Here is a 12563-nt window from a genome sequence, read left to right as displayed (position 1 = left end):
AGTCAAAAGGAAGTTTTCTTCTAAAGAAGGTGAGAGGCCCCTTCTTTAAAGAAAAGGTTACTATAACTAACACAAATGATGACCCAGGTTTATTTAACCAAACACCTGCAAACTGATATTAGATTTATCACTCTGATATAAAATGTAGATGTTTTATTCAAGTGTTTACAGCATCGATCTTTACAGAGAATGAAAAACCAACCGGAATCTTGTGTTGACCGAACTATTAGGTCTTGACTTTTTGTTAAGTCCGTACGAAGCAGCCTGATGTTGCTCAGTTCACGTTGAAAAGTCATTCATTTATGTATCCATTCATTTATACACGCATGCGTCATTCGCACCGTAGTCTGATATTTTGGCTTTATCACGCAGTGAACATCTGGTGGAGTTAATGGATCGCTGGCGAGATAGTCGGGATAGACTCATCTGGGGAGTTGGAAAGTCCGGAGATTTGACCACCGTGCGCTCTTTTTTTTATTATAACAAGTTGGCCAAACTATGAATCACACCTACCTGGATGTTGCGCAGCCAGTCGTGGGTAAAGAAAAACAGAAGGTGGCTTTAGGAAGTTCATCCTCACAGTTTTAGCAGCGGCTCAACGGTGCTGCAGCTGCGTTAATTTCACATGTCCATGGATTGGGATGTAGTAAAGACGGTCTATCTGCGAGGCTGCAGGGAGCATCATTCATCAACATGTCCACATGGTGTCGCCCTTCATGTCTCGCTCTTGACTATTAAAAGTCAATCATTCTTTGGACGATGTGTTGGTATGTTGTGACATTTTTATACACTGGAAAATAGGTGCAGGAGTAAAATTTTAAAATGTGACAAATGGCAAAAAGGGCACGTTCTGAGTTAAGAATTTTTGTATTATTAAAGTAATTTCAGTTAAGCTCTAAATCCATAAAATGTTTTGCTTCATTTACTCCTAATCATAGTAATATTGGAACATGATTGATGTAGATCATTTGAGTAATTCATCATCATGAACTAAACAGTCTTAAGTGAGCGAATATTTGACAGCAGAGAGAACAGATGATGGACATACAAGTTGTACCAGGCTCTTCACACTGTCCTCCTCATCAGACTCTGTAAGTGTCAGCCCATCCACAGGAATTTTCCACAGTGTGTGTGTGTGTGTGTGTGTGTGTGTGTGTGTGTGTGTGTGTGTGTGTGTGTGTGTGTGTGTGTGTGTGTCTGTGTGTGTGTGTGTGTGAGTGTGTGTGTGTGTGTGTGTGTGTGTGTAGGAGGTCGTGGTGTTTTTTGGGGGTTAGAGGTTAGAGTCAGAGTTCAGACATGGGTAATGCAGTTAAGGCTCAGGGAAAGATGTAAAGGCAATAATGGCCAAAACAGATCACAGATAAATGATATCTAAACAAGCAACACGGCAGGGAAATAAAACATCATCTCTAAGGAAATAATTTTGTTTTCATCTGTAGATTCCTGCTGCAAACTGTATAATGTGGCACCAGATATCTTAAGAGTCATTACATGTCTACATTATGTAATCATTGTAAGAAAGATTCAGATGCTCTGACTCACTCTCTCCCCCTCTGTTTATTGCTCAGTCACACTGCATTGTTGATCACTGTGTCCCCTGTTTTCCTCCTTTAAATGACTCAGCTGTTTAATAGCAGTGGGAGAATTGTGTGCAGATCACAGCTGAAGTAGAGGAAGATGGTATCAGAGGTTCTCCACCCCGTCTGTCTTTGATATGTGAGTTCAGTGCCTCGCAGCCCAATATCTAAGTTAGACTGTCTGGTGTAATGGATGACTTATAGGAAGAGGGATTGTTCATCTAGGCTGTATTTTGTCCACTCAGCTTGCTTGCAAATTCCCTGAGGGAGTCATGTCATAGCTCACTGTTGCAGTAAGAAAACCACACCAGACAGGGTCAGTGTGCAGATGCCAGGCCTTCTGCTTTAAAAGTTCTCTGCGTACAAATCCCCCACAGTGCAACCCACCTCCGGCTGCCCCCACAGAAGACAAATCCCGATCTGTCACGTACACTTCAAAAGCACGCTAATGAATCTAAACAAGCTACCGCGGACTTTTAATGTGTAAAGCCAAAGAAAACAGGGCTGTTTCCCGGGAAACCTGGTTCAGTTTCCACAGATGTAAACAGCTCGAGGAGCAGAATGAGAGTTAGTTTTTTACTGCTGTAAAAAAAATCTCTGTATTCACGAGTCGTTTTCAGAAAGCAGATCTCTCCTCAGCTGATAAGACACAGAGTCAGACTGTAATCAGCGTGGAATCTGGGAGACACACACATCCTGAGCAAGCACAGCCAGCTGTGTGTGGAGATGATTGTGATGAAGCTTTATTAGCCACTACGGAGCCTGAAGAGCGGGAGACATAGACACCACAAACATGCATGTAAGCACACATGCACTTAGATACACAACACACACACTTTGATTATAATCATTCAGGGTTGGAAGGGGAAGCAGCCGCTGGTTAATACTCAGGCTGTTTGTAGAATTATTTCTAAAGAGACACAGACACATCTTTGTCTGGGTTAGTGCAGGAAAACCTGCTTATGCAACAGTTACTGTCTTTCCCACATCTATGTAGTCGCAGCCTGCGCGCAGCCCCGTTCGCCTGCTCCTCTGTGGCCCTCCAGCCACAGCTGCTATACACATTTCCTCCTCCAATGTGTGTGTGACCATGTGTGTCTGGATGACCTCCAGCAGTAAACAGTGGCTCCCCTGCCTGTCACTAGATCTCGGTCCCCCACCGAGCTCTTGCTCCACTTGCCAGTCAGACTCTTTAAGTTTTTGTTGCGCACCTGGATGCAGCGAGGTTGTTGAAAGAGACCGTTTTTGTTTTTGTTTTCAGTGTGTGTGTGTGTGTGTGTGTGTGTGTGTGTGTGTGTGTGTGTGTGTGTGTGTGTGTGTGTGTGTGTGTGTGTGTGTGTGTTCATACGCATGTTGGTTTAGATTGAAAAGTTAATGGATAAGTCCACTATAGTATTTCTGTCTCTCAAACCACAACTTGAAGCAGTGTATTTGTGAGCTGCTCTGAGTTGTAAATGGTTCAGCAGAATCCCATTTGTTATTCACATGGTAGCTCAGCTGCAAAACACATGGTTTTATTTTAATCTGTGTTTTGATGGGATGTTAATATTGTTAGCTAATCTCAGACTAATTTATGATTTTGTGGCCTATTAATATACAGAACATAGATTTCCTAAAGACAGAGGTTTTGTCGTTATTAATTGAAATGTTAAACAATTCCTTTGGGGTCAAATGCAAGTAATTCCAATTATTCAAGGCATCTTAAGGGGTTAAACTGGTGGTTAATAAATCCTTTACTAGTGCTTTATAGAAGTGTTACAAGCCTTCATAAAAACGTCTGCATCCCTACATTGTGAAAAATCCCTTTGACGTGTTGGACCAGAACTTTTTTCCAACCTCCAACTACAAAATGATGATTGAAATCTTTATATAATGACTTTATTTATATCAAGAGAACTGATGTGGTATTACTAAGTGAAAAATGTATGAACTTTTCTTTAATGGATTACTAACATGTATAAGTAAATTCTTACCAAACAGGATAATCACTATCCAACAGGATTTTTAACAACCTGGCAACCCATGTGCATTGCTATGACTGATCCATAAAGCACCAGTAATTGTTATTGTAATGCTTTATATATATATAAAAAGCTATTACTTACAATTTATAAACAGCTTTATGAGAAAATTATGCCAAATTGATTTAAGAGTTAAACAATTGTCTGATTCTGTAAAGTGTGACTGTTGCCTCATCCTAACGTCCTTCTCTTCTCTTCCCCCAGGAGAGCCCTATTGCTCTGTACAGTTTTATATTGTACTTGTTACCTGGGACTTACACAAGTACACTCTGAAGGTAAGGCACAGCTTCTCCACTCGTTCCCACTCACTTCACTTTCTCACCTCTTTTGTCCAGTAGTGAAAGATTTACCAGCGGAAAAAAATGGTCAAACTTATTGGAGCTCTTGAGAGATCTTGGAGTTATTCTTTGCCTGTTTGGTCACAGCCCAAGTACGTAAACACATTGCTATGAGAATTGGACCAACCGTTGCCATGACAGCAGGTGTTGAGTAAGCTAAGTTGAGTGAGCAAAGGGAGTGATCAGATCATAGATTCAAAGCTAACTCTCGAAACACTTCTGTTTCACTTCAGTGATTTACAACATGCGGTTGACCAAATTTAGAAGTAAAACAACTTAAAATCCACAACTACTACTGAAATGAATTCTTAGCAAAGCATTTATAGAGACTACATTGTCATAAAATATCAGTTGTATAAAATTACAATGGTAAAACAATGTGATCATGTGAATAATGTCACTCGTAGTTATGAAGCTCCTGTACACATAACGATACCCCAAATCTGCAGCTCCCACTGGCTTTACAGAGGATTATAGCGAGTTTAACAGCTAAACTGTTCCTACTATGCAACAAACAGCAGCCAGGCACAGTTAGAGACTAGCTGGTGACCATAGTCAGGCATTTACAAGCTAAAGCTATTTCCCTCAGGAGTCGGTGGAGACCAAAACAGAGCTAAAAGATAGTGACGTTCATGAGGAGGCAGACACAGGTCTCCAAAAGAATGATAATGCTGCTCCATTGCTATTGCATTATCAAATAAGCTCTGTTAATGTTGTGTTCACAAAGTGCCACCAAGTAGCCAAACAAGTCAGTTATTGCAGGTTTAATTGAGAATGAGCAGGTTAGATAAAAATGAAAATATAAAATACAGTCTTGATTGTTTTTGGCCTCTTGTTTCAGTGTCCACTGACAATTTGTCAGCCTCAATGTTACAAGATTTAAAAAGTTTTCTACTAAGTTGGGCTGCTTCTTATTTTATGTAGTTCAAAAAGTTTTGGCATGGCTTGTGATCATTTGAGCTACTTTTTGCTTCATTTGATGGTTTCCTCTAATGAAAAGTTAAAGATACAGCCCAGTGAATCGACCCCCTTCTTCCCCAGTTATTATGATTGAGACCGACAGCGGACAAAGTTCAGTAGGCCCGACGGAGCAGTGACTAAAAACTGATGGCAGACAAAACTAAATGTCATTTAAGTTCACTATATAAAACCTAAAACCTGAACCTGAATCCTTATTCAAATTTGTATTAAGTTTCTAAATCTTCTTGGTCTTTTTCTTAGTGATGACTTCTTTACATTTAATATAACACTGTCTATTCCAAAGACTTGGTGGAGATAAATTTAGATTTCAAAGATATTTTTAAAGATGTTTAAGAATTTTTTTTAGATTTAAATTGGTTTAGTTGCAGGTTGTAAATGTGTGTGTCAGTTATTATTAGAAAATATCATTGCATACACCACTTCAGACTTAAAAAAAAAAAAGCTAGTGTGTCAGGCAGACATGTTACACTCCTTTAAGGATAGTTGAGCTGGTTTTATGCTCTCATTGGGCGACTAGCAGGGGTGGACTTCAATCACTGTTGAGTCTCTGTATGAATAAAGTCTTCTGTGTGAGAGTCGGGATGTCAATCATCAGTGTCTCTGTTTTTTTCTCAGAGCTTAGGGCTCTCATGAATGGGATTTACCAGGAACCTTTTCAGTCCCATTTGGACTGACTCATCATGAAGATGCTCTCACAAGCCATCCAAACAGTCCAGAGTACGGACTGTGATTCTTTTAATCCTCAATTGTGGTCTATCCTCTTGAGAGATAAGGTTGTTGCCTATGATTACAACAAAAAAAACGTAGTCGTAGTCAAGTTTCTGAAAGAGTCTTCCTGCTCCGAACACACACCACCACACACGGTGAGAGAGCAAAAGGTAACGCTGGTGCCAAATGAAAAAAAAGCTACCGCTGAGCCTGTCGAGAGGCAGTGGAGGCTATAGGATCACTGTTTGGCTTAAACGTTTCAAGTCCATGTGATAGTTTTAATTCTGTTTGATGTTGTGCAGCGCTTCAGTCAGAGCTTGTATTTAAATGTACTCTATAAATAAAAGTGACGTGACTCAGGACCGCTTGGCAGACAGCTGGCTCAGTGCTGATTAAATGGTGGCCTGAGACGCCCTTTGGGAGCACGGACCAAATTAATAAGTGGTGTGCTTGTATCTTGAGATAAGATTTATTTGGAAAAATAGTGCATTTAAAGTGTAGTTTTGGGAATAGATGGCATGAATTTAGAAGTGAATGGTAAACAGGCGGCATCAATGTAGCCTAGAGGTTAAGGTGGATACCACAAAACTGCGACATCCACACTTGCTGAATGTCCTGCCTCGCTTTCACCTTGTTTCTACTCTCTCTTTAATCCTGATTCTAGCTGGGGGCGTTTTTCCATGTCACAAGCACGCTACATTGTAAAAGATGGAAACTGTAGAGCAAGCAGATGTTACCATGTTGGTCCTACGAGTTCTAATCACGAGACAAAGCCTTGATTTTCTGTTTTATACATTTGCTAGCAGGTAATTCATTTTCCCAAATGTTGATTCCAAATCTGACATCGTGGGAAATAAATGCACTGAATCGCCATGGGGATCATTAAGAAATATCATAGATGGCCCACTGTAGACCAGCACAGGCCAGCCAAAGAGAGATCATTGGAGTGTGAATCGATGACTTCATCCTCTACGAGGGATGAAATTACACAGTGAAGAGCCTTGGACTTTCTCTCCGTTGTACTTGAGCGACTTGGCACGGGGCGAAGCCACGAACGCCAGCCATGTGTTGAACACAAGTCTGTTCAGATACATACAGCGTGCTGTAAAAACCGCAAGGTCAATATATGCCCCTGTAATAGTACGAGTTGTATTTAAGTAAAGAGATTGCAGACAGGAATCTATGTACAGAACGCATACATGTAATACACCCTGTGTCTCCGTGCCAAGTCCTGTTGTCCTTCGCTGCAGAGGAGACCACACAGAGAGGAGAATTCACTGTGTGGATGGGTACATACTATACCCAATGTAGGTCCTGTTTCTAATTTATAAAGCCCTAATGTTTTAAGGCGAGGGGAAATCTTACAGGACCTAACAGAAACACCATAAAGATCTGGCTATATAGGAACAGCAAGCCTGCATGTGGATCACTTTTCACTGTGCAAACCATTGTGTTTGAGTGCAGTGTTTGTATGAAATCACACTGAAAGTTTGTTAAAATGTGTTATACTGTATATTGGTAGCAATCACTTGAGCTGGTTTGACATCATATAGTTTGAAAACTCTTTCTACAAAAGAGCTGCTTCCTCCCCCAGGTCTAATTCCTCGATAACTAACAGGGCTACGTGGAATCACATTCCCTCCGTTAAAGTTTTTTTTAAACTTTCCGTGCAATTATGTATTTCCAAAGTCTGAGGCCCCACGGTTTAATGAAGGAAGCCTTGTATTATGGACAGACAAGCATTTCATTGAAGTCCTTACACTCTATGGCTCCCCAGCACACCAACTGTTTGGACTTCCCATCGGTCTTTCTCCTCATCTTCCCCACTTTCTGTCATCTCATCAACATTGCTTTCCCCATTTTTCTATCTTTTCACAAGCAGGGCTTCTGTATACATACACATGTCCCCATTAGACAAGGCCCAATGACCACAGGTCAGAGTGAGCCCATGGACAATGAAGATGGTGAGGGGCCTAGGTCTGAGATCACAGGTCATCGAGACAAAGAGAGCCTGGACTACTGAGACCGAAATACTGAACAGAGAGTCAGAGTTGGCTGAAAGGCTGGAAACTGTATTCCGCCTCCAGGCAGGGAGATTTTGTGCTCACTTGTGGTTACTGTGGCCATGTTCTGAAAGACCAAACTCTCTCCATTGATGAGGACAGAGAAGAGAAGGGGGAAAGGTTATGATGATGCTGATGTCCTTTGGTTTATCAGTGAACATATCCATCACATCACATTACATACGATACAGTCAGTTCGCAGCTGTGGAAACTGGTGTGAAAGTAATGTATATTTTGAACCTCAACTCTTCTTTGTGCTTCAAAATTCACAAGCAAATATTTGTCAGCATTAAAAACAATCCAGTGGTCTTTTCAGGTAGCTATTGAGAAAGGATTCAGTCCTTTAGCCTGATTGTGCATTCCTGGTACTGGCTGCTTTGGCCATGACTCTCCTCACAATTATCTCCACCAGTCATCATGTTTCCAAAAGCACAGGCTGAACACCAACAAAGTCTTGTCTTGCTCTGAGCATCACATGGCCTGGGAGTCCATACAAAGAAAGCATGGACTGAGAAAGAGAATACGTCTGGTTCTGCTGCAATCATTATGTTCCTTTCTTTCTGTCCATCATGAATCTGGTGATGTAACTGGAGTGCAATGATAAATTGGTGATCACAAATCAATTATCTTTTGCCCCATATCAATCAAAATTTAATTTTAAGTCTATGGGACTACCCAAGAGGTTCAGAGAAATGAGAAAATTAGGATAGGATCATAGAGATGTGCTTTGGTTTAGATGAAAAAACACGAATTATGTTACAGTGGAGTTTGTTATGAGTAAAGCTGTAGCTATTTGTGTTGAAGTGCTGCAAACTTCAATACAGTTTAAAATTATGAGCATGGAAGAATTTGCAGGCTTGTGAAGCAATAAACACGCAGCACTTGTTGTTGGCATACTTAAAGCTGTTTAATGCATCATACGGCCATTTTGGAGAGAAACGTGTTTCTGCAAACCACTGACATTTGAAACAGCAGCTGCCACAGTGCTTCAGTGCGGCATCTACCAGACAGCTAAACTAGGTTGCTCCATTTCCCTATCATCATTCAGATTTTATATATGTCTGGCCATGAATTTGTTTTGGCATAGAGTTGCACTAAATAGCCTACAGAAGCAATCTGGGATCTCAAAACCCAGCGAGTTTATTGCTCTTTGTATTTTTTTTCATTCTTTTCCCCATCTCTTCACCCTGCAGCACCTGCAGGTCAGACTGGCCTTCCAACCAACACAGAACCTGACTCTTATACATGAGCCCAGAATGTTCTACTAATATTTCTTTATAAATTTGATTAAGGGTTTTTAATTTTGTGTGTGATTGTTGCTCAAGAGTCAGTGTTTCCATTTTCACTACCATTTAACATGTATCATTTCCACAGATGAGTGTGATGAGTGCTCTGATGAACACACAAATGAACAACATAGCAAAAGTTTCTAATGAGGCCAGATGCTCTGTGAAAGTCATTTCTTCTTACAATAGACCTGTTGTAGTCCTGTTTTCTTTTATTAATTCTAAACTTTCTGGTGGTGTTTATGTTAAGCCTTGTTCCCAATGATTGTGATGAGAAATATTGTCATCTTTATTTATTGTATATGACTGATCAAGGATCAACCAAACAGATGTGATCAGAGGTATGATGTAGAGTCGTCAATCTTAAGAGTAAAACTTGAAATATTCTTGCCAGGTACTAAAGAGAGTTCATAATAATTGGCATAATCTTCATAAACAAGGCTGTCATAATTATTCACGTGTCTAACATTCTTTCCAGATGTGGACATCCTCCAAAAGTTGGGGCTTAAGGGAGAGAAGCTGTCACGCTCGGTGCCAGCTGGGGTCATTCCATTCAGATCGGGAATCATCCTCAACCAGCGGGCGCACATCGAGGCTCCATTGCGCTCAATCCTTCCAGCGGCCATCTGGCCCAACCTGGCACTGGTCCTGAGTGTACGCTCACACCGTGTCAACAGTGCTTTCCTCTTCACCCTGCTCTCAGGCCGCAAGAAGCTCCTTCTTGGTCTGCAGCTTGTACCGGGAAACCTGGTCCTCCACACAGGACCCAACACCTCGGTGTCACTGCCCTATGAGCCCCACGATGGCCAGTGGCACCAGCTGGCGGTGGGAATTAATGGACAGAAAGTGACTCTATATGCCTCCTGCGGAGAGCAGAGTGTTCATGCAGACTTTGGGTGGGACAGTGAGGAAGGACTGGCTCCAGAGCTGCAGGGCTCCTTCCTGCTGGGGAGGACAAGCCAGCAGCACGCTTCAGCACACTTTGAAGGAGCCATCTGCCAGTTTGACCTGGTCCCTTCTGCACAGGCAGCTCACAACTACTGCAGGTACATTAAGAAACAGTGCAGGGAAGCTGACACATACAGGCCTAACCTTCTTCCTTTGCTGCCTATCCTACCGAGAGAAACAAACATCACAGCTACTGTTGCTACCCCTAAACGTGGTGGCCCAGAAACTGCCAGGAAGCCGACGGGGTTGAGCCTTGCCAGGAGTGTCGCTGCTGCTGCCTCGGCTGTCAGATACGTGGCACCCACCCAAACGATAAAGCCGAACCATGGGAGCCTTCCTACACCCATTCTGGGGACTGTGATGCCAGTCACAACCCAGCTTGGTTTGGCCTCCCCACCTCCCAAGACCAGGACCGAAACCGTCACAGCACCACTCAGGACAGGAGCACTGCCCACGAAACCACCAACCCCAAAACCCTCCACGTCTAAAGCTTCAAATCAGAAACCCTCCAAACCCACTCCCCCAAAGCCCACTCCTAAAATCAACCTGAAAAAGACGATTGCAGGAACAGACAACAAGAAGAAACCTACTGCTCCAGCCACTACCAGCACCAAACCCTCCAAGACAAAGCCCGACTCCACCTTATCAGACCAAGGTGCCGTCACAAGGAAACCACAACCCACCCCAGCCAAGAAACCACCTCCCAAGCCTAAAGTTACATCACCCAAAGCCACTCCCAAATCAAATTCTGTCAAAGTTGCCCCGACCAAACCAACAATATCCAAAGTCAACTCCTCAAAATCAACAACCTCCAAAACTACAACCGCTAAAAACCCTAAGCCAGTCTCAAAACAGATTCCCAAGCCAGTCTCAAAACAGATTACCAAGCCCACAAAGCCACCCAAAACTACCAGGGCTCCAGTCACCCCGCGACCTACCAAGCCTTCATTCAACGCAGTAACACCACCTGCTACTGATGGCTTCCAGAGCTGGGAGGTGCCACCTACACAGTTCTCGATGCTGGACGGATCTAAGGGAGAGAAGGGAGACGAAGGCTTGACGGTAAGAACCTCTGTTCAGCCTGAGGCAGTTAGTTTGAGTGTTGGTGTGCAAGTGCTACAAAAAAGGCAAATCATCTCTAAATGTTCTCCAAGATGAACCAGAAACATGCAGTGAATGTCTTATCTGTTTGTGTTGGCAGTCGCATGTGCTGAGTTTTACTAGTTTATATTAATAAAGCAGTAAAAGTCAGCTAAGAATCACTCCATTGAGGTCATCCCAGTTTGTGCTGGTCTTTGTTACCCAATGACAGACCAGGTTGGATTAAACTGCTGCGGGGTTAGAAATATGAAACCACAGAGATGTGTAGGTTAATATGGGACCATCTCCTTCTCCACACAGGTTAGAAGTCCTTGATTTTTCTCCCTTCTTTCCTCCTTCCTCTGAGCCTCCAGGCTGGGTGTGACGTGTCAGGTCTGACGCCTTGCCGTCTCTGCACCAGATTCCTCTGTCAGAGACTGCTAGTGGAGGTCACATGGCCCCCTTTCAAAGCAAGGTCAAGGGTCAGAGCAGTCAGTAAACATTCAGCTTCCCAATGCAAAGGTAGGCTTGGCCTTTTGGTGTGTTGCTGGAAGTGGGAACACTGAAGCAGCCAGATCCACTTTTACCCTTTTTTTCACAGAGTTCAGTTCACACCGAGCATCAGAGTGCTTCGTCTCAAATGACCACTAGAGATCACATTTAGCTTCATATTTCATTTCATTCTTGGGTAAACTGTGACAGCCACTTAACACAAAATATACACTCATATTTAACTTGGCCACAGAGCAGAGAAAATAACTTCTAATTGTTCAAGTTTTTCCATATGGGAGTTTCATCATTTTATAAGCTACACATAATTGTCTATACAGTGAATTTACCCCCCCCCCTATCCAAGTGTGGCCTGAGTAATCAGACTCCACATCTCTCTCTGTGTTTCTTGGGTATGTTTTTACTTGTATCTTAGTTTAAAGTGTGAGCAGGGCCTTCATGTTTGATACGTGTGCCTTGCTTCTTCCTAGTCAGTAATTTGCTGCTGTAGACTGCAAAGTAGAGTGTGTCTAGGATTGGCTAATTTACCTCTGTCCCGATGTCCACAGCAGACTTTACTGTCATTACAGCAAACCAAATTACTGCCATTAAAAAGCAGTACCTGTAATCTTGCTATGAAATGCAGTAATCTACCATAGAAAATAAATTGTGGAAGCATCATTAAGGGAAGTTAGAAGGTCATTCACCAAAAAACTGTCTGGCACATTTATGAGTGCTTATGTTATGCCAAATAAGTTAAATTATACCAATCTTAGAGGAGTGCTTTTAATACAAGTCTTTGCCTGAACATCCAACCTTGCAAAACTCAAAAGGATCAGATAAAAAAAATGTAGCCTGTCGTGGAATTATGGCCCAGAATTGCACTAAAATCTGCAGAGATGTGCCAGACTTTAGATAAAATGGTCATGGAAATGAGTGTCATAGGAGGATATAACAGACTGGATGGATAATTTATTGTAAATGTGCATGCATTTGTGTGTGTCTCTGTGTAGGGAGATCCCAGATGAACTCAGTCACGCTTCCTTTTCAACATACCTTGGATTTTATAAAC

At 42.3% G+C, this 12563-nt stretch overlaps 1 protein-coding gene across 1 annotated transcript in view; it reads left to right on the top strand.

Moving 5' to 3' along the window:
* The window catches only part of col27a1a (collagen, type XXVII, alpha 1a), a 67261-nt gene that overhangs the window by 1049 nt on the left and 53649 nt on the right, over positions 1–12563 (top strand). Inside the window, exons 2-3 of the mRNA XM_069169355.1 lie at positions 3803–3873; positions 9453–10984. Of these exons, the coding sequence (XP_069025456.1) occupies positions 3803–3873; positions 9453–10984 (1603 nt within the window). The remainder of the gene's footprint in view (positions 1–3802; positions 3874–9452; positions 10985–12563) is intronic.

Source organism: Embiotoca jacksoni, unplaced genomic scaffold (genome assembly GCF_022577435.1).
Source record: "Embiotoca jacksoni isolate LCO1_2020_lvr unplaced genomic scaffold, fEmbJac1.0.p SCAF_10, whole genome shotgun sequence".
Lineage (NCBI taxonomy): Eukaryota > Metazoa > Chordata > Actinopteri > Embiotocidae > Embiotoca > Embiotoca jacksoni.
This window is presented reverse-complemented; position numbering and strand designations above follow the sequence as displayed.